The following is a 22,896-nucleotide window of genomic DNA, read 5'->3' on the forward strand; positions in this document are numbered from 1 at the left end:
CAGAAATGCTGTTGCCATGAGATGAGCCCTGATTGCACAGAGCCAGCTGTACCACACTTGCATAAGACCTTCTGAAATCAGAGTGAAATAGGGTGATCAGTAAGAATTTGGGCCAAGGCTATTACCTAGCCACATCTTTGAGAGCTTGTTTGGCGGTTCTAGCAGGGGAGCGCAGCTACTTGTATACCCTTGACCAAAGAACGGTCCTCCTCTGTTGGGGAAGGTCATCCTCTTCAACCGAGAGTGCAGCTTCGGGAGGGATGCACATGGAGTGGTGAGGGAGGAAGGGGACACCCGCCTAGCCAGCCAGATCAGCTGAATCAACCCTGGCGATCAATGGGGTGACAGATGTCGCAGCCAGATCGCCCTCACATCCTCCCTAGCCACATATTTGAAAGTTAGTATTGTCTTATGTGGAAATTGACATTTATTTGTATTGAGGGGTTGTATCAGTTATCAGTTGCTGTGTAATAAATTACCACAAACTTAGGGGTTAAAACAGTAATATTTTTTAGCTCATGATTCTGTAGTGGTACAGTGGGGCTGGCTGGCTTGTCTACTCAGGGTCCCACAAGGCCAAAATCAAGGTGTTGTCCGGGTTGCATTCTAATCTGGAAAGTCTAAGGAAGACTTTGCTTCAAAGCTCATCACAGTGGTTGGTAGACTTCAGTTACTTGTGGGTGTAGGACAGAGGTCCTTGTTTTCTTACTGGCTGTTAACTGAGGCATCTCTCAGGTCTGGAAGGCCACCTGCATTCCTTCTCATATTGGTGCCCCCCACTCTCTTTTTTTTTTTTTTTTTTTTTTTTNAAGATTTTATTTATTTATTCGACAGAGATAGAGACAGCCAGCGAGAGAGGGAACACAAGCAGGGGGAGTGGGAGAGGAAGAAGCAGGCTCATAGCAGAAGAGCCTGATGGGGCTCGATCCCAGAACGCTGGGATCACGCCCTGAGCCGAAGGCAGACGCTTTAACCGCTGTGCCACCCAGGCGCCCCTGGTGCCCCCCACTCTCTTGAGCTTTGAATCTCTCCAGTTTTCTTTTTTGCTTTCCACTTCTGATACCTGCTAGAGAAAGCATACTGTTTTTATATTATATAATTTGATCAGGCCTGCTTGCATGAACATCCTTTCTTAATTTCATGTGTGCCATATAACCTAACAATCACAGGTGTGATATTTTGTCACATTCACTGGTTTTAGGCATTAGGGTGGGGTATCTTTGGGAGGAGGGAGTGTTTTAGAAATTCTGCCCACCACAGAAGGTGTCTCTCTAAATTCTCATGTTTAGTCACTTGCCTACTCTTTACCTGTTGGAGTGTGCTTGAAAATTACTGCTAGAACAAATAAAAACCCATGCCAGATAAAATTTGGTTAGATTTGGAGATTGTCTCATAATTTTAGTAGATACGTGTGGGCATGAAATGAGTCTAGTGAAGTGATTTTTATTTCTAGACCCTGATATTAGAGAATGTCTTTACATGATGATTAGAGCTGGTCTTCCTGGAAGGCAGTAGCTCTGATACTTCTCAGTTACCTCCTAGATCCTGGATTCCATCCCCTGGCATGGATTCCATTCTGTAAAGGGTTGGCGGGAGATGAGGAGGTGATGAGTGACTGGACTGCAAAGAACATAGGCAGTGCTAGAGATTACAGGCCCACGAGTGCTTTTGAACTTGACAGCCTGCTTCTTTTATTCATTCAGCAAATATTTTTATATGCCTTTTTGTGAGGCCAGGCACATGCTGGGTGCTGGTTATGCAAAGAAACATAAAAGAGACATTGTGCTTGCCCTCACGGACCTTATTGGGTATAGACATTGAACAAATAAACACACAAACAAATACATAATTACAAATAGAATTGCCATAAAGGGAAAATTAGAAGGCTTTGTGAGAGAACATAAGGGAATTTACTATAGCCTGGGAGATGAGGGACATTTAGACCAAGATTTGGATTGGGTGTCAGAGAAGAGTCTGCCAGGCGAATAGATCTGCAAAGGCTCTGAATTATCCTCAGGAGCAGTTTAGAGGGATGTTCCGAGGAATGTCCAAGGAACACACTCTTTTTGGAGCTTACCTCACTCCTGCTGGATTTCTGCCTTTTTGATTCGCTGGGTCAGAACACATAGAAATAACAGCCAAATGTACTGCTGACCCCAGTACCTCAGGGTCCCGTGTAGTTCTTTTTGGTCTGAGGCTGTAGCACAAGGGGCCCTCAAAGAAGAGCTGATTTCAGTAGGAAGAAGGCGGAGACGCCCTTCTGGCTTTATCCGTACAAGGTGGGGCTCCGCATCTCTCAGGGTCCGCCGGACAGGTTCCTCCTGCATGTTACTGGAGGCTGGTGGCCCGCAGCACTCACCGCACGAGCATCCTGTGCCCTTGTAGCGTCTCACGCCAAGGGACATACCAGTCCTTGACTGTGGCACCGAGCTGGGTAGAATGAGGAGCGAATACTTCCTCTGAACTTCAGCTCCCTTTCAAGTAGGGGAGGGTGTTTGAGTATTCTTTTCTATTACTCTTGACCTACAACCTGGAATTAGGTTAGATGAATAAAACGTATTGTATGATGTCTTGTAAGTCTCCTAAAGCTGCCACTGTTGAGAGGATTGCTCTGTACTCCAGGTTGGGCGAAAGTAAATCATTTGTCTTTCTGAAACATAGAATGGACTTGGCAGCAGTTTTATTTTTACCTTTCCTGTCATTTCTGAGGCTGGCAGCCTGGAGGTAGGGTGTGGAATGGAGCCGTAAATTATCCTCAGAATGACTAGAATGGTCCCATTTTAACTCTTAATTGCGCCTTTCCTTTTCACCTCTCCTTTTTATCCATCCTTATTATTACTTTTTTTGTTTCCCCTGAATCCATATTTAAATGGGGTGGAAGGATTGAAGAGGGTGTAGGTGGGAGCACATTTGCTTATTGATGCCTCTCTGAATGGTGGAAACCATTTCTTTTCCCATCACCAATTCCCGTTGGCTTTTTTTTTTCAGTGCTTCTATTTTAAGTCACTGTTTTTTTGTTCTTTTTTTTTTTTTTTTTTTTTTTTTTTTTTTTTTGCTGGTTCTGTCTTACTGGAAACTGGCCCAGCCTCACTCAGTTTTGTTTCCATGCTGCTATTAAAAGACAATGCCCAGTTAAGAGGCCTTGGATGAGAGGCGGGACACCCACCCTCTTGGGTCCAGTCATCCAGGCAAATATCAGTTCTCTGGATGTGAGAAGAGTTTGAAATTTATTAGGTGATTTTAACTTCTGCGTTGTTATTGATTTGTTTTTGTAAATGGAGGAAAACTCACTGTTAGTTGCTATACCCTGAAACTTCTCATGTGCTGAGCTCCAATACCAATGGGCCTGAATCTGAGGTCAAAGAACCTCCCTTTTGTGTCCCGGGCCTCTTTTACCAAGGTAGAAAATTATGCTCGGCACCCAGTATGCAGTCAACCAGGAATTCTCAACATTTGGGAGAAATGTGTTCCTGGGCTTTGAAGAATCCTCACATTTATTGATACAGAGTGTTTGGAGAGTCTTGAGTATCGCCTAAAGTACATTGTTATCAAGATTCTTGTTTTCTGTGTTGTTTTGAGCATATCCTCACACAGTACGTTACCCGTCTTTTAAAACTTTTGCTCACTTTTATTTTTTCTCATGTGATGAACTGTTTTTGCAGTGGCTGAAATATACAAATTGATTTTTTAAAATTATTAAGTTAGGTTTACTGAGGTATAATTTATATACAGTAAAATTCACCCTTTGCTGTGTACAGTTCTGTGGGTTTTGACAAAAGCATACAGTCTGGTAACCACTACCGTATTCAAGATATACATAGTTTTATCTTCCTGAAAAGTTCCCTTCTGCCTCTTCGTAGTCGTCATCTCCTTCTGCCTCCAGCCCCTGGCAAACACCAGTCTGTTTTCTTTCCATACAGTTTGCCTTGCTTCTTCCTAAATGTTATAAAAATGGAATGAAACACTGTAGCCTTTTGAGTCTGTCTTCTGGTTAGCATAGTGCATTTGAGGTGAATCTATATTGTTGCATGTACTGGTAGTTTGCTTTTATTTGCTGAGTACTAGTCCTTTGTATGGATGTACCACAGTCTGTCTGTTCATTCACCAGTTGAAAGACTTTGGGTTGTTTACAGTTTTGGAAATTATGAATCAAGTCACTATAAACATTTGCTTACAGGTTATGGAAACATATGTTTTCCTTTCTTTTGGGTAAATACCTAGGAGTAGAATTGCTGATTTGTATACTGAGGCATATTTACCTTTATGAGAAAATGCCAAACCATTTCCTTTTTTTTTTTTTCCTCCAAACCGTTTTCTAAAGTGGCTTTACCACATCCCATTCCCTCCAGCAGTGTCTGAGAGTTTCAGTTGCTTTGTGTCCATCTTCCTCAGCACTTGCTACTGTCAGTTCTTTTGTTTATCTGTTTTTACTGTGTCCATTCTAATAGGCATGTGATGGTATCTCATTGTGATTTTAATTCATATTTCCCTAATGACTAATGATGTAGAACAACTTTCTTGTGCTTATTTGCCATTTCTAGATTGTCTCTGGTGAAATGTTTGTTAAAATCTTTTGATTATTTTTTTGATTATTTTTTATATGGTTTGTTGTTATTAAGTTTTGAGAGTTCTTTATATATTCTTGATCTAAGTCCTTTATCAGATATATATTTTGCAAATATATTTTCCCCGTGTCTAGATTGTCTTTTTGTTTTCTTGATAGCGTCTTTGGAAAAGCGGCAATTTTGAATTTTGATGAAGCTACCATCTACTTTTAAAAATCAATTTCCAAATGTAACTATACTGGAAAAAAATCGATTTCCACATGAAGGATATAATAGACTTATTAATCTCAAATTCTGAGCCACCACCAAATTTTGAGCTCCACTTTTAATTTAGCAAAAAATTTTGTGTTCTGGCTTGTGAGCCATTGCTTTTTTTGGACTGTTCATTTTGTTTTCACTTATGTTACCAACGCTAGGGCTGGTCTCTTTTTAAACCAAAGAAACAAAGTTTTGTTTAACTACTCCACATAAATTATTGTGTATGTGACGATGGTCAACAAAGTTGCACTGGATTGAGAGTGCCAAGTTGTCAGCCAGTCTCCCTCACTGGCCCAGTGGGTCTCCCATGTCAGCATTGTAGAGTGTGATGCAAAATCACTGCATTTCCAATAAGCTGTAAACTTTTTGAGATGGACTCTTTCTGTTTTTGTTTTTAATTGTTTACCAGTTTACTAAAGGATATGAAAAAGGATATGAATCAATAGCTCGATGGAAGAGATACATAGGGCGAGGTATGGGGAAAAGGTGGGTAGCTTTCATGCACTCTCCAGGCATGCCACTCTACCCACATCATGTGTTCACCAACCTGGAGCACCAGGGACCCTTTCTGTTTTGTTGCTAGCCCTAGAAAAGGGCTTAGTGCTCAGAAAATAATCGAATGCTATTCAGTGGCCTTCACGAAGGGTGATGCAAGATGTCCCAAAGCAACCACAGCTGTGGCTCTCAGGGTACAGCTGAGGACTGTGACTGGCAAAGCTTGAAGGCCAAGGTACAGCCCTGAGCCCTGTCTGCGGGACTTTACGTGCAGCAGATTCGCTTCTGGGAGTGTGGAGAGAGAATTCCAGGGCCCTGGCCTTGACTGGATTTTCTTAGGGAGGCCTCAGGTTCTGTGAGAGGAACTTAGGTAAGGACACGCCAGCATTCTGAGGAGGGCATGCTGGAAAGAGAGCTGAATCTCTGTAACTAGGTAACTTGAAAGCAGTTGTGGACTTTTGCTGTTCCATCTTCTTTTTTTTTTTTAAAGATTTTTTTTTTTTTTTTATTCGACCGAGACAGAGACAGCTAGCGAGAGAGGGAACACAAGCACGGGGAGTGGGAGAGGAAGAAGCAGGCCCACAGCGGAAGAGCCCGATGTGGGGCTCGATCCCATAACACCGGGATCACGCCCTGAGCCAAAGGCAGACGCCCAACTGCTGTGCCACCCAGGCGCCCCCCATCTTCTTCTGACTGTCTCAGGGGCTGCATAACCCACCCCACCCTCCCACCCCCACTGCCATCTCACCCTCAAAATGGTGGCGGGATCAGGCCAAAGTTGAAGTCACTGGCAGAGCCGAAGCCAGGCTGCCTGTGGTGGAGCCCAGCTCATCTCCATCCCATCGTCTCGCTTTTGTCCTGATACTATTTTGGCTTATGGTGTGTGGTTTCAGCATTTGGGCCAGCTTTTAATCACGACACAATCCCATCTTGTAAGGGCTGAGTGAGTCCTCCAAGAGAGGAAACTGCTGAAGAGAAGATTTTCCTCAACTGTTGACGCCTTTCTTCCTTCTGAGAGTCTTGTGTTAAAGGTGATTCAAGGTGAAAAAAGGTGGAAACTCCAGATTGAGGGCAAGGGAAGAATCTGGAGAATGGGTGTGTGTGTGTGTGTGTGTGTGTGTGTGTGTGTGTGTGTGTGTGTGTTTGTGTTGGGGGGAGAGCAGAGGTGGCAGTGGGCTGCGGCCAGGGAGGCAGCAGTTCATGCCAAGTGGTCCCAGCTGCCCCTGGTTACAGGCTAATCCCATCCCTGCTGCAGCCCATCATTCAGGGCCAGCTGCTATCATTAGTGGTTAAACATTTCTGAGAGTATTCTCTCTCAACTGTCACCACATGCCCTTTCAGGGAAGGGAGGGAGGAGCCAGGAGAGTTAATGGGGCCCGCCCTGTTGTCATGTCCAGCTGCTCTGCAGAGGGACAAGGAGCCCCAGACTGGAAGTGATCATGGGCTCATCGGAGCCTGTGGGTGTGATAGGACTGATGTCGCCTTTCCTATGCTTCCCACACAGCCTGCTGCTTTTTGAGTGATACAGCCCTCCGCTGTGGGTTGTGAGTACCAAATCAGAGAGGCTTTTTTGTCCTTTTAAGGGTATTCTTGGCTGAAATAAACCTTTTATTAACCAATTTTATCTCTGTCAGGCTCTCTGCCCTCAACACATATACACACATTCACCAGTGGCTGAAGACCGTCTTTCCCTTTGGAACTAATCTATACTCATTCTGCTTTCGATGAGGAGTTGTGGTAAAATGCTCAATACTAACATTTCTTCCCACGAAGTGGGGACTTAGAAATATTTTTCTTGACTGAGGTGTGGTTGACAGCTTTTGATTTATGAAATTAGCTCAGGGAAAAATAAGATGGAAAAAGAGAGTCCAAATTAAATCTTTATTTCCATAGCTCAGTTGTGCCCTTTCTATCCATTTTTAACTGCCGTGCAGTCTTTAGGTATGAAGAACTCCATGGTTTGCTAGATTCGTTCGCTCCTTCCTTCCTTCCTTCCTTCTAGTTTTGACCTAAGAAACCTTTTTTCCGTCTTTAAAAATTGTGTTTTTTCCTTACTCAAAAGTACAGAAGTTCAATGAAGAAAACTCGAAAACTCTAGAAACGCACAAAAGGAAAAGCTAAGGGAGTTCATATTCACAAAAGAGATAATTACTATTAGTATTTTGGCTTATGCCCGTCTTGTTGGAAAAAGTCCATTTCTTGTGCTGGAGAAGGTCATTGGTGGGGGCACTTCTTACTCCCCTAGGAACCTCCAAGTTTGTTAGGTTGTGAGCTCATCCTAACACACTGGATGAGACAGCCTCTCATCCATATTCCACATCCTTCTCCAGCACAAGTAGAGGTGTTCTGGTGGATATGGAGTCTTCCAGCCCAGCAGGGGACCTTTCCATCAGAGCTCTTCATCTCACCGTCAGCCAAGTGACCAGTGAAAGAACAGCCTGGGAGGGATTCAGTTCAGTCCAGGCTGCCCACTCCCAGTCGCCAACCAGAGAACATGGGCTCTTGATCTTAGACTGCCTGGATTTGAGTCTTGCTCCATTGCTTACTTTCTCTGTCTTGTTTTTTACCCGTAAAATAGGTTTAATAATAGTAAGCTCCTCCTAGGGTTACCACGATAGATGAGATAAAATAAAGCGCACAGCGCACGATGGATATCTGTTACATAAGGTGCTGGTTCAGTGCATATTATATCTTCTATAGTTATTGTTATTCCTTTGATTGTTGATTGTATTCTCACTGCTCCATATACATGGTATATATAGATTGTGGACCTCTGTTTCTCGGCCTAGACAGGGGTAGTCTTTTCTTTACTGGATAATGTTTAAATACTCTCACTTTTAAATACTCTCACTTGAAAACTAATAGATACTGACTACGCAGTAGAATAATCTCCTTTGATAAAACAGCTGGACTGAAGGGCAGGAAGGTTTAGACATTTTCACTGAGTGAACAAAGTCAGGCAACAACAGGACTGTGAGAACACATACTGCCTGTTGTCATGTGTTCTCTGAAGTTGTGGGAATCTGTGCTCCTAGATCCCACCATTTTCTGTCATGTAGATCCCTTTATCCTTGTTCCTCATTTATGTGGATGGACCATTGAGTCATCTTTTCCAGATGAAACATGTCAACATATGCATTGGCTGGAGTTGTCTAGTGCCCCTTGACTTCTTTTCCCAAGGGAAGTATGTTTCTAGCTATAGAGAAAATGGATTTGGATACGTTTTGGGCTCTTTTTACCTAATGGGAGAATGATGTCATCTGTAGCCTGCCCAGTGATTCTTGTTTGTTTATTACATTTGAGCCCAATAAAAATAACGTGATGGTCATAGGATATTTTGCCAGTTATTTCAGATGTGGGGGGCAATTCACTCTGGATTTGTTTACTTCAAGTGGAAAAGTTTACCCAAAGTTGCTTTCTGGGCTATTACCAAGAAGGAAGCTTACCTGAGTCTCTCTGTGTGGAGCCAGCTTCTGTTGAGTCAAAGACTACAGGGGCTATTAAAAGTCTTATTTCCAATAGAGAGGGGATACGGTGACTTAGATGGGACATACTTCTTTCTTTTTCACAGTGACTTATATCTGTCTGCTTTATACTTTGAATTTCCAGGACACACAGACATTCAGGTGGTTCAGCCCGAGCAACCACAGCAGCCGGTGAGCAAAGCCCCGGTACTAGCAGCCGGCATCGCCAGCCCGTCAAGAACCCAACCCACAGTGGCTTGGCCAATGGCACAGGTGAGTGACAGCACAAAATACCAGCCTGGACTAAAGCAGCGGCTTCTAACCTGTGCTCACATGGAGTCGGGACTCTGCCTGCTGCCTCAGAATGTAGGGCGGGCGAGAAAGACTCCAGTACTAAAATCCGTCAACCTTTCCACTGGCCCATCTTCTTTTGTCTCTGGCATATTCTCTTCAGCTGAGATTATTCTCCATGTGACTGCACTCTTCTAAAATATTCCTTTGCACAAAAATAAAAAGTATTGATTTTTTAATTCATTTCTTATCAGTATTGGGGGGCAAGGGGGATATTTTATTTATATATGACATATTTTTTATTTCTTTAATTTAAGGAAATGATCAGACTAGGGATAAAGAAGACTAAGTATTGCTGCTCAGAGCTGGGTTTGAGAAGATGGCGGTATTGTTGGACTGGTTGGGATGCTGACTAGGGCAAAGCCAGAGTGCCATGGAGGGGGCGGGGGTGGGCACATTCCATTACTGTTCCAATGAGAGTATTTGTCTCATTTGAGAATAGGTAGCCCTTCCATATCCACAGAGAACTTTTCTGCCCTTGATTCTACTTCTCTGTAATGGAGGGGGAGGGAAGGACTGTTTCAAAGCAAATCAGTTTTTGTCATGTTTTCCTTCTGTCTCATCAGGACAGTGTCGAATTAAAAAGCAAAAAAAAAAAAAAAGTTCATTTTTCTCACTGTCTTGAAGATTGTCAAATGTCAGTCATTTGATAGTTTGTCTTAATTTGAAGCAGCTGGGAAAGGACTCGGATGTTTACTTCAGTAAACTGTAGGTGGGGGAGATGCAGATGTTTAAATCAGTACGTGACATGGTTTAGTTTTGTAGATGCTGTGATAGCCGAGGTGTGGTGCGAAAGGGAGACCCGGAGCAGCATACCTTCTTCACGGAGCATTGCCACAGTCTTATTGCTGCCCTTTGTGAGCCAAACTTACTGAGTCTGAGAGATCAGTTAGGGTTGCTTTCTAGTGACTTTCGGTTCTCTGGCAGTACCGTATGAGGGCTGCAGAGCCGTTCCGATTGGTCATGGTGCTTCGTTATCCCATTTACCTACCATGGGCTGTAGGGTGGAGTGGCCCGTCCTTCTGGGCTGTGTGTGTGTGTGGTGAGCTGACGTTCTCCCTGGAGTTTGGGACCTGCCTGAAGGATTCGAGTTAGCTAGCTCCCCCTGAGCCTTGAGGACGAGGATGAGCTGGAGGTGAGGAGTACAGGCGGCTGCCACCTCAGCATGCCTGGTGCTCCTGTGCCAAGCACCGCATCCGCATGCTGGAGCGTCCGGTTGTAGCAGCCTTGGGGGCCCCGCCTCCAGTCTGGGTGAAGGGGGTGGCGAGGTGGCGGCTGGGGACTGTGCTCTAGAAAGCCGTATACAGCCCCATGAGCACCAGGAAACATACTTCTGTTTGAAAAATAAGTCATGGGGCACCTGGGTAGCTCAGCTGGTTAAGCGGCTGCCTTTGGCTGAGGTCACGGTCCCAGGGTCCTGGGATCGAGTCCTGCGTCAGGCTCCCTGCTCAGCAGGCAAGTCTGCTTCTCCCTCTCCCTCCCCATGTTCATACTGTCTCGCTCTCCCTCTCTCAAATAAATAAAGAAAGAAAGAAATATCTTAAAAAAAAAAAAGAAAAGAAAAATAAATCACTTGTAGAGGAGGGCCAGTATTTACAAATGGGGAGGGAAACTGGGTTTTTGGAACCACTTTTTTTCCAGAGGCCGTGGCCAGGCTACCAAACCGCTTTGATTTTTAGGGGCCTACAGTACCCGTTAATGGTTTCCTTCAGCCATCTCTGCTTTTCTTATAAAAACTATTGGTAAATTGACTTTATATGGTGATGGTCTTTGAGTCACTCCTATTGGATACTGGAACAGATCTGTGTTTCCCCTACGTTTATTTTTAGGTACCTTTGCGTATTGTCCTTATCTCCAGGAACATTATGTTTCAGCAGACGAGGCAGGTGCCAGCCATGTCTTCAGAAAGCCAAATGTCTCTAACCCCAAACTGCATTGGGAATGTTTTATAGTGGTGCATCTGAGTGCCCAGACTGTTCCCAGAACCCATCTGTGAAGGACAGTTGTTGCATTTTAGGGATTTCTGCCTGTTAAAATACTAAGGCCTTGGCCTCCGTCTCATCTCTCTGCTTTCTGCTGTGATGACGGTTCACCTTTGCCTCCAGCCAGCCTGGACTTTGTAGGCTTTTTAATGTCTATCCAAGGGGTACAGAAAGATCTTACCTTTCCTTTGGGAAGCAGACAGAAGCCCTACTCCTTGGCAGCACGAGACAAGAAGGGAGTGAGGACATGTGAATGAGGACATCTTCATCTTTCAATACGCTGCTCTTAGAACCGTGAGGACCGGTTCCAAAATGGTGGTGGTAGCTGTGCCTCCAGGAAATATTTCCATAGACATACAAGATTTATTTAGCAAGCCTTTTTGGCTATGCTCTACAGTTATGCATGAAAAAGACATTTAGGGCAAAAACAGAGCTGAGTTCCAGGTGGTTTTTTCATGTTGTCACAACTGTAAAGTATCCATTTTTATAAAATGAAAGTGAATGGCAGCCTGTCTGTATAAATGTAATGTTACTAAGGTTTAGAAGTGGTGCAATCGAGAAGTAGACGAACACTGTAGCACTTCATTGAGACCTATGTGCCATGATTTACTTTCTAACATTTTATTGAAAACTTTATCCAAGAAAATTACTTCTCTTTCTCCTCTCATAAATGTGATTTCCATGCACATAAAGTCTGGAGTCACACTGGTCGCGGTCAGATTCTGGAGGCCGCCCCCCGCCGCCGCCACCCTCTGCCATGTACAGTATGTGTGTAAGGCCCAGTGACTCCCTGGGTCTTAGTTTTCTCACTAATAAAATGAGGACAAGAATATATATCTCATAAAGTTGTTATAAGGAATAAATTATGTAAAACATGCAGAGTGCCTGAGACTCTCAAAGTTAGCTTTTGTCTTTATGAATAATTTTATACAGTTATAGTTATGTAGCATGAATATGAGGGTTTTTAAATCCCATCGTTTTTTATACACACTTCTCTGTATCTGTTGTCTTGTTTGCTTTTTTTAGTAACCTAGTACTGTTTCACAGTTAATATGTCAGAATTCATTTAACCATCCTTCAATTCTTATGTATTTCCCTATTATAAAACAAAATCCCGATGCAAATGTCTTTGCACACAGCTTTGTTTCTTCTTGCATAAAGTTCTTGAGTCTAAGGATATGAATTTTTAAAAATGAGATCAAATGTATATTACCAGCTTGCCTTCCAAAGGGATTGAAGCTATCATACAATCCATAGTAGTATAAAATTTCCATTAGGTGGTATATCAGGTTTATTTTTTCCTGAAACTGTATAAATACTAGCTTATTGTTTTGCTAACAGCTACTAAGTGCCACTTCATCGTTGAACCTAATTGCACGTTTTCAGTTATTAGTTGCTCGCTCAACTGTTTTTTTCCTCTTGTGTGATTTTTTTCATAGCATTTGATTCTTTTTTTTTTTTTGGAGATATAGACATTTATGTATTATATATTCTGGTAAAGTTTTTTTTTTTAATTGAGGCAAAATATACATAGACATTAAACCGTTTGAAATGTGTAATGTAGTGGCATTAAGTACATTCTCAATGTTGTGCAACTATCACCACCACTATGCATGTCCAGAACTTTCTCATCTTCTCAAACTGAAGCTCCGTGCCCTTTAAGCAATAACTTCCTCCTCTCCACCCACCCTCTAGCGCCAGCCCTTGGTAACCTCTGTTTTCGTGTCTCTGAGAATTTGCGTATCTTTGGCTCCTGCCTGGCTCATTCAGTAGGGCAAGAGAGTCTTGATCTTGGGGTTATGAGTTCGACCTCCACATTGGGCTTAGAAATTACTGGGAAAAAAAACCTTAGAAAATTACCAATGGCTAATGATTTAATCTAAGAATTTGCTTATTCTAGGTACTTCTTATAAGTGGAAAAATTTGTCCTTTGTCTCTGGCTTATTTCATTTAGCATGTTTTCAAGATTCAACCATGTCGTAGCTTATTTCAGAATTTCATTCCTGTTTAAGGCTGAAGAATGTTCCACTACATGTGTATACTACATTTTATTTATCCATTCATCTGTTGGTGGACTTTTATGGATTGTGCCCAACTTTTGGCTATTTTGAATAATATTGAATAATGCTATTGTGAACGTGGGTGTACATCTATCTGTTTGAGTCCTTGCTTTCAATTCTTTTGGCTGTACACCTAGAAGTAGAGTTGAGGTAAATATCTGGTAATTCTCTGTAACTTTTTGAGGAACCCCTAAACTATTTTCCATGGCAGCTGCACCATTTTACATTTCCTCTAGCAGTGAATGAGTGTTCCAGTTTTTCCATATCCTTGCCAACACTTGTTTTCTGTTGTTTTTAATATAATAGCCATCTTAATGTATACAAAGTACTTAGATATAAGTTTTGTCTATTAAATTTATGATTTTAAGTTTCCCTCCTATATTATTGTTTTACATTTTTATTTCATTTTCTGTGGTTTTTGTAGAAAAGGAGATAGAAAATTTAAAAATAATTATGGCTGAGCATTTTTTTAAAAATGTGCATAGTTTTCTCTTGTCTGTGGCTGGGATAAATACTTCATTCTGTTTTTCTTTTTTTTTTTTTTCAGGGTGTTACAAAATAACCATCCTAATGGAATGTATAGTGTTATGTTAATATACATACATAAATATAATGAAGTCTGGGTCTAAATTAATTTTTCTTTATATTGGGGTCCTATTATTCCAGAAACGTTGTGTTTTTTTTTCCTTCTCACTGGTGGTTTTACTTAGTGTTTATCATTTATCATGTTCTGAACATTCAGTGAGAATTTATGTCTGGATTCTTTACTCATTCCATTTATTTATTTCCGGTTTTGGGCCATTCTCATGTGATTTTGGTAAATTGACATGTGATAGCGAGTTTTTCTAATGTCTTGAAGGGCTACTCCTGTCCTGTTACTTTTTCTCCATGATATTCTTTGGTAGTTTATATATTTTCCAAAACAAATTTCAGCCTTTGAGTTCTTAGAAGCATGATGGAATGTACATGGAAGTTGGGTGAATCTTTATATTGGTCAAGGAAGGACTGCCCGTTTTTCAAGTTTCTCTTCCTGTTTTCCATCTAATTTTTCTTCTTTTTTTCCTCATCTAATTTAGTTGTTTTTCTTTATATAGAAGCCTTACCCACCCTATGTCACGCTAATTATGAAAGATTTTTCTAGTTTTAGTGGCTCTTACCGAGGACTGAGCAGCTAATGCCTTGAAAGTGCATTGCTTGTGTTTCATGGATGAGAGATAGTGACTGCTTTGCTGTGCGTCATGTTCCGAGCTGATCTTCTGTTTACACAGTTTCCACTGTTGGCAGTTGCCTTTGCCATGCCCGAGCGTGGGGGCTGAAAAGGTCTGTGCATATACCAGGAGCCTGCACTGCACTACACACACTTGAAGGTCTTGGAACATACAGTGAGCTGGCGTCACGTCCAGGATTAAGAACGAGAATTTACAAATCCTGATCTTTTTTTGGCTAGCTGTGACTAGAGTATGTCTCCGTCCTGAATGAATATCTGATTCATAAAGTTAGAATGTTTAACCCACATAACATAGGGCACCTTGTGAAATACTCCTTGTTGCCGAAACCAGAGGCCATTCAACTACCATTTTACTTACTTACCCATTTACCGAGTCATCTTGGTACCCAGCTTCTCTTCCCGTAGAGGAAAGCCATCAAAGCCAGCTTCATGTCTTCTCCCCTCCCTCCACCATTGCTTTACTTCATGGTGTTCTGGGTTTGAGTACTGGTTTTGCTGTTTGCTAACTGCATGTCTCCTGTCTGGATGGAACCTCTGTGAGCTTCAGTTTTGTCTTAAATAGAATGGGAATAGTAGCTTCTTGCAGAGCTATTTGGCAGGTAGATGAGCTAATGAAAATAAATTTGCTAAAGGCAATGTAGGTTCCTGGATTGGATCTTGGAACAGAAAAAGGACATTAGTGGTAAAGCTGGTGGATCCAAATAAAGTCTGAAGTTGGGTTAATAGTAATGTGCTGAAGTTCATTTTTCAGCTTTGACAAATGTGCTATGCTTATATAAGATAGTATGCCCTTGAGGGACGCCTGGGCGGCTCAGTCGTTAAGCATCTACTTTCGACTCAGGTCATGATCCCAGGGTCCTGGGATCGGGCCCCACAACGGGCTCCTTGCTCAGCAGGAAACGTTCTTCTCCCTCTCCCACTCCCCCTGCTTGTGTTCCCTCTCTTGCTGGCTGTCTCTCTCTCTCTGTCAAATAAATAAATAAAATCTTAAAAAAAAAAAAGAGAATGCACTTGACTCACTTTCCCCTAATATTGCTATCTTTGCAACTTTTCTGAAAGTCTAAAATTATTCTAAAATAAAAATGAAAAGAAATTGCTTTGCAATTGATAGTGTTACACAAATGTCTGGTGGTTTTATTTCAGATTTCTTTCCCTAGATTATTAGGTTTATTGAACAAGTATTTATACAAATATTTGTCGAATGCCATTTTGCTAAGGACCATGGATGGTGTAAAGATTCATAAAATAAGGGGACGCCTGGGTGGCTCAGTCGGTTGGGCGTCTGCCTTTGGCTCAGGTCATGATCTCAGGATCCTGGGATTGAGCCCCGCATCAGGCTCCCTGCTCAGTGGGGAGCCTACTTCTCCTTCTCCTGCTCCCCCTGCTTGTGCTCTCTCCCTGTCAAATAAGTGAATGAAATTTTAAAAAGAAAAGATTTATAAAATCTTGTTTTTAAAAAAGAAGCTGAAGACACTGTCAGCTAAGTACCAACACAACAGATGTCACAGGGACTGTGTGGTTGAGTAGCCAAGACCACAGGTGTTGTGGGATCCACAGAGAGGATAGTCTGGCTTAAGTAGTGGAGAGGGCCTCCAGGGAGTGGGGCTCAAGTGAGCAAAGAGGTGTAGGCAAGAACATAGGAGACAGAGAGTGGAAGTAGTGAAAAATGAAGGAAACAAACTTACCCCTGTTCTCAAGAAGGGTGCAGTCTTTGCAGGGAGATAAGTTGTATATATCAGACAATTAGGATTAATAGAGAACGTTGGCTATACGTATTGGATAGAGTTATAATTAAAATACAGCAATTCTCTAAGGCACGACTAAATTGTAACTCCATGTCTTGTCAGTCCGTTTTTTCCCTCTACTTGAAGCCCCATCATGGCTGGATTATGGTGCTCTGTCAGTGGCTTACCTGTGTGACCGTAAGCCAGTAATGCAATTGTCTGACCTTCAGTTTCTCCTGACTGTAAGCTGTGATGGGGTGGATTTATCACTGAGGTTCTTTAAAGCTCTTGTGTTCTAGGAAACACTTTTTGAGAGCAGAAAAGTACAAGCACGGACACAAAAAGTTTGTCAGCACAGGGATATCCAGCTCTCAACCTCTATTTCCAAATCAAAGTGTAACACAAAGCTCCAAAACGGATGAGCTCCTGTGGTGAATCAGGGGCTCTTGGATAGGTCTGTGGACAGATGCAGTCCTGGTGAGAACCCTTCGAACTAGATTTGCATCTGTCTGCACAGTCAGATCCAAATAGCGTTGATTGGAGGGTCTTTTCCATTGGCATGCCATGGAAAATGGGGCTCTGCTTTTGTTCTTTTCCTGGTCAACAATTTCATGGTAATTATTCTTAATAGGTAGTACATGTACATTATGAGAATTTTAAAAGCATAAAAGCTCAAACAGTGTAAAGAAAGTTTCCTTCCTGTTCCAGTCCTCTGGCCCCCAGTTTCCTCCCCAGAGGTGGTCACTGTTGTGTTTCTTACGATTCTTTCAAAGATATTCTTTGTCTATACAAACATACGCACATATATTTGAAAACACGCACACACACACACTCACACACACACTAGCTCAATATATATGCTGTTCTGCACTTTCCCACTTAATAATTATCTTAGAAATTTTTGCAAAGAATTTGAAGCAAACTTGAAGAGCTTTGCCACTTCCCTCCCTTGCTGACCCCAACCAGAGATGGGGACAATTTTAGTATCAAAAAGAACGATAATCACAATGGATTGAAATATTTTAAATATGTTTAAATCCAAGAGCTTATAACGATTTTTACACAAAACAAAATTTCATTGTTTATTTTTGGAGGATGTGAGGAAATCAGTTCATTTTTCTGGAAACCGGTAAATAAAAGTAAAGACCTGGGCGCCTGGGTAGCGCGGTTGTTAAGCGTCTGCCTTTGGCTCAGGGCGTGATCCCGGCGTTTTGGGATCGAGTCCCACATCAGGCTCCTCGGCTGGGAGCCTGCTTCCTCTCCCTCTCCCGTGCTGTGTTCCCTCTCTTGCTGGCTGTCTCTCTGTCACATAAATAAATAAAATCTTAAAAAAAAAATAAAAGTAAAGACCCAAGCATTTCTCCTGCCTTTTCTTTATGAACTGAACCTCAAGGTAGCCAAATAGTTGATGAGGGAAAGTTTCTCTTATAGGCATGGTAGAATTAGAACGTGACTGTTTTGCAATCCCCAACCAATTTATGGATTTAGACAAGAATCATCAGTGGGTGCTAATATTGCAAAAGGGTGACAAGCAGCTGTGATGTGCCTCTTGATGGAAGTATGCAACTCCATGTGTGTCGCCAACATTGAATATGTGACAGCAAAAAGACTATTATAATAAATATATCACCTAGCTCTAAATATTATTGGTTCATGGCTATTTTAGTTTCATCCACAGGCCCACCCATCTCTGTTCTACACACCCATCCCCAGTTACCCCCACCTCCCTCTTACTGCATTTATTTTATTTTTTATTTTTATTATTATTGTTAAAATATTTATTTATTTGTCAGAGAGAGAGAGGGAGAGCACAAGCAGGGGGAGTGGCCAGCAGAGGGAGAAGCAAGCTCCCTGCTGAGCAAGGAGCCCCATATGGGACTCAATCCTAGGACCCTGGGATTATGACCTGAGCCAAAGGCAGACGCTTAACAAACTGAGCCACCCAGGCGTCCCCTCTTACTGCATTTAAATTTTCGATATTGCCAACTGTTTTCCATAGAGGTTCTAATAATTTCTACTCCTGCCAACGGTATGTGAAAATGCCAGTGTTTCTTATACTCTTACCAGTGTTTTTTTTTTTTTTTTTAATTTACCAGATTACTTTTTTTTAAGGGGTGGATGGGGCAGAGGGAGAGAGAGAGAGAATCTTAAGCAGGCTCCACGCCCAGGCAGAGCCTGATTTGGGGCTCAATCTCACAACCCTGAGATCATGACCCAAGCCGAAATCAAGAGTCGGATGCTTAATTGAGCCACTCAGGTGCCCCTAAATATTTTTATTCTTACCAATCTGATAGGTTAACAAAAGGTACTTCATCCTAGTCTTAAATTGCATTTCTTTTTTTTTTTTTAAGATTTTATTTATTTATTTGACAGAGCGCACAAGCAGGGAGAGGGGCGGAGGGAGATGGTGAAGCACACTCCCCACTGAGCAGGGAGCCTGACTCGGGGCTCCATCTCAGGACCCTGGAATCATGACCTGAGCCAAAGGGAGATGCTTAACCCACTAAGCCACCCAGTTGCCCCTTAAATTGCATTTCTTGTCTCATAATTGAGATGGAGAATCTTTTAATACCTTTACGGGTAATTTGTATTTCCTTTACTCTGAAAGTGCTTGTGCATATTTTCGGTCTTTTTCTTATTGATTTGTAGAGATCCTTTTCATATCAAAGAAATTAGCCATTAGTCCGTAATATGAGTTGGCAATACTTTTTCCCAGTTCGTTGTTTTTCTTTGATTTGCTTTTGCTTGTGATTTTTTTTTTTTGCCACTAAAGTAAAAAAACAAACCCTTTATTGTAGTTGAATTCATCCATTTTTTATGTCTTCTAGATTTTGTGTGATACTTCAAAAAGTCTTTTCCACTTTGAGATAAAAATATTCTCCTCTGTTTTCTTAAGTTCCTCTTTAGTTTCATTTCTTATGTCAAAATTTTTGATTCATCTGGAATTTATTTTCATGTCCTGGATAAGGTAGGGATATAACTCATCTTTTCCCCAGTGTACTACCCGGTTGTCACAACACTGCCTACTGAATGATCTCTTTGCTGTAGTCATTTAAAATGCCACCTTTGTCATATACTGAATTCCTGTGTGTTTTTAATTCTGTTTCTAAACTTCCTGTTTATTTCATTGACACCTGCTTATTTGTGTGTTAGTACCACATTGTTTTCATTGTTGTAGCTTTATGATGTGTTAATACTTTAGAGAACTATTCCCCCCCATATACACATACACACAACACTCTCCTTTAGAATTTTCATGGCTATTCTTCTGTATTTAGTTTTTCTTATAATTTTTTCTAAACATTTTATTTATTTTAAGGACAAAGAGAGAAAGAGCAAGTGTGAAGAGGGAGAGGGGCAGAAGGGGAGGGAGAAGGACAAGCAGACTCTGTGCTTAACGCAGAGCCCAACACAGGGCTGCATCCCAGCACCCAGAGATCATGACCTGAGCCAAAATCACGAGTCGGAGGCTTAACCTTCTGAGTCATCCAGGCCCCCCTAGCTTTTCTTATAACTTTTAGAATGAACTTTCTTAGTTCTCAAAAATGTCATGATGGTTTTTTTTGTATTGAAATGGAGTAAAATTTATAGATTTGCATGAAGAGAGTTGCCATCTGTTGTGTTTTACCAACTCGATTGAGCTAGAATAGGAATAGAAGCATGAAGTCTGGCGTTTGTGTGGGGGAAACACCAGTCGCATAAGATGGAGTCACTTATTAAACAACTCATTTAGTTGATGTGCCAGACAGTGTTTCATACGCTGGGGAGAAAGCAAATGAATGGATCACAGGTAGTCCCTAGGCTCTTTTCCATTTCTGAAGAGCGGGAGACATCACAACTTGTGAAGAAATGTTGGTTTCAGCTGGCCCCCAGTCTCAGGTGAGCCGGTAGGATCCTGTCGTTGCTCAGTTGTTGCCATCTTGGGTTGCTTTAGAGGATGTGCACAGAGGGAGAAGGAGAGCATAGTGAGTGAGGAGTTCAGGCTCTGGAGGTGGGCAGTAGGGGTGAGAATTAGGTGCCTCTCAACCTCAGGAGGTTATTTGACCTCTTTGAGCCTCAGTTTCCACAACTGTAAAATGGGATGTTCATTGTACCTAATGTGTGGGGTTGTGTGTGAGGCTTCCATGAGATTATCCAAAATGCTTTGCACTTTGCCTGGCACGCGCTGGTGTTCTGTACATGTTAACTAATACCACTTATATTGGAAACCTGACTCTGCTGGTCTGTTGGTGTCTGATTTATTATGTTCAGTTCCTGTCATTATTAAGGAGAAGCAGTAGAAGAAGATACCGAGAAAAGAGCAGCCAGGTGATAAGAAGGGAAGGAGCCTAGGAACATTAAAGAAAGAACAGGCCTTCCTACCAGAAAGGAGAAGGTGAATGAGAGACAGGGTGGCCCAGGTACTTACTCTGTATTGTGTGGGGGGTGGGGACTAAGACCAGCTAGTGGAATTCCGCTTCACGTAAGAAAAAACTTGCAGGCAGGACATCTGTTCAACGATGGAATGGCTCTGTAGCGAGTTCCTTGTCAGAAGTGTTTAAGAAGAATCTAGATAGTACATTTGTTACATATGAAACTGCAAAAAGAATTTCTGAATTAGGAAGATGAGGCTAAATCACATCCAAGGGGTTTTCCTACAGAATTCTGGTATAAATATGCACATATGCAATCACATATGTAGAAAACTCTCTGCGTATGGCTTAGGCATTTTCAAAGAATTCTTTGAAAACCTTGTTTGATCCCTTTTTGAGTGAGAGGATATTGCATTGTCTTGGGGTCCTTGTGAACATGAGTGATCATCAAAGAAATAAAGAATGGAGAAATAAGGAGACTCGGAACAGGCTTATTTTTTAAATTTTTTTAAATAATTTTTATTTTGTTATATTAGTCACCATACAGTACATCCCCAGTTTTTGATGCAATGTTCCATGATTCATTATTTGCGTATAACACCCAGTGCACCATGAGATATGTGCCCTCCTTAATACCCATCACCGGCCTATCCCAATCCCCCACGCCCCGCCCCTCTGAAAACAGGCTTATTTGACTTCTTCCTCTTTGTCTGTTGTTATCGTGAAGACAAGTCCCTCATGTTTGGTGCCCATCTTTTTCATCTATAGTATTAATCTTTGTTCCATGCTTTGAGCATGAGTCTTTAAAAGAACAAGCACATGGTTGGAAGTTTTTTGCTTCTTAGAGTATAGAGAGCTTTTTTGAAGGAAGGTGCTATTTGTGCCCAGCAGACAAATGACAAGTTAAAAGAAAAGTATTTGACCCTGTAGGTGTGGCCTTGGCCTTGCTTCATTTAGCACCAACGCACCTTCCTGCTACCTTCCTTCCAGCTCCTCATTTATTGTAATACATGTAATCAGAGAATACTTTAGAAAAATGTAATAAAGGTATACAAAAGAGGTAATATTTAATATATTTATTTCAGATCCATCTCCCAACTGTTGTGCAGGGGGTGGAGAGGAGAACAGGGGCAGGCCATTACTGACTTGCTGTCATTTCCAAAGTTATGTTTTGTAAAACTTTTTGCTGTCACCAGATGCATGCATGGTAGCTTTGTTGGTACTGTGTTACCACTTTAAGGGAAAAATCTAGTAAATGTGAACACGGGTCTGAGTTGATCTCTCAAATACGATTTCTCTTGTTTTCAGTGAATGACGAACCCCCTGTAGCCACTGATCCTGAAGAACCCTCTGTTGTTGGGGTGACATCGTCGCCTGCTACAGTGTCGAGTGTGACCCCGAACACCACTGCAGTGTCTCTCCCTGCTCCGGCCACACCAGCCGAAGGAGAGGAGCCCAGCACCTCAGGCACACAGCAGCTCCCGGCAGCTACCCAGGCCCTTGATGCTCTGCCTGCTGGGTGAGTAGCCTTCCAGCCCACAGCAGCGCTTCCCCCACTCAAATCTGAGGCTCCTTCGCCAGCACAGAAACAACATGGTTACTTATTACCTACCAGTGGCTTGTAGTCTCTGGGGAGGCTGCCGTGCACAGGAGCGAGGGAGGTGTGGAAGAACTGCTTGTTCTACATAAATCTTGAAAAGAATCTAAATCATCTGGGGCAGAATCAATGCTACCTTATACCATGACTTGAGATGAATGGCTTGACTGAAAGAGTGTGACTTTTATGCAACAAGGAGCTCATTTTGCCTTCCCTCGTCTTTGGAGGGTGGTTATTGAGATCCTGCTCAGGAAACTGCTTTTCCTCTCCTGAATTTTATCTTTATAGTTTATGGAGGACGTTAGGCTCTGAATATTACTGTATATTCCTCCCATACTACTGGGGCTGATGTTAACATGGACTACTAGTTTTCTTGTGATCCTTTAGTTCAGAGTTAAATCTGATGGCAAAGACCATGGATGATAGGAAGGTGGCCCAATTAAGCCAAAGGGAAGTTCAGGTTTGGCTATATAGTGAATAGAGATGAAGAGCATGGACCTGGGAATCAAACAAATCTGGCTTCAAATCCCCACTGGATCCTATGTGACCTTGCTCAGGTGGCTTCCTATCTCTGTAAGTGGGGTGGTGGTTAATAATCATGCCTGTCTCTCTAGGAAGTTAAGGGCATATATGAAGCACTCACCCAATGGTGGATTTTCCACCTGGTGAGTGATATTTTTGAATCGACTGTGAAGGAACCGTAAAGGAAGGGAATGATTCTGAACTGGGTAATAAAGTCTTGTCTCAGCAACTACCAGTCATAGTCAGAGCCAGTCCTGTTGTGGTCCTGAAGTCCATCCTGGTTATCAGTTTGGTACCA

The 22,896-nt window shown here is 42.1% G+C and overlaps 1 protein-coding gene across 3 annotated transcripts in view; it reads left to right on the forward strand.

Annotated features, from left to right (window-relative positions):
- WWP2 (WW domain containing E3 ubiquitin protein ligase 2) overlaps positions 1 to 22,896 on the forward strand; it is a 119,698-nt gene that overhangs the window by 53,947 nt on the left and 42,855 nt on the right. For all 3 annotated transcript variants that reach the window (XR_004619272.1, XM_002923650.4, XM_034639621.1), the window contains 2 exons: positions 8,928 to 9,055; positions 21,788 to 21,998. Coding sequence is in view for 2 of the 3 variants with exons in the window: in XM_002923650.4 (XP_002923696.1) it covers positions 8,928 to 9,055; positions 21,788 to 21,998 (339 nt within the window). In the remaining variant the exon portion in view is untranslated. The remainder of the gene's footprint in view (positions 1 to 8,927; positions 9,056 to 21,787; positions 21,999 to 22,896) is intronic.

Source organism: Ailuropoda melanoleuca, chromosome 12, assembly GCF_002007445.2.
Source record: "Ailuropoda melanoleuca isolate Jingjing chromosome 12, ASM200744v2, whole genome shotgun sequence".
NCBI classification, from domain to species: domain Eukaryota; kingdom Metazoa; phylum Chordata; class Mammalia; order Carnivora; family Ursidae; genus Ailuropoda; species Ailuropoda melanoleuca.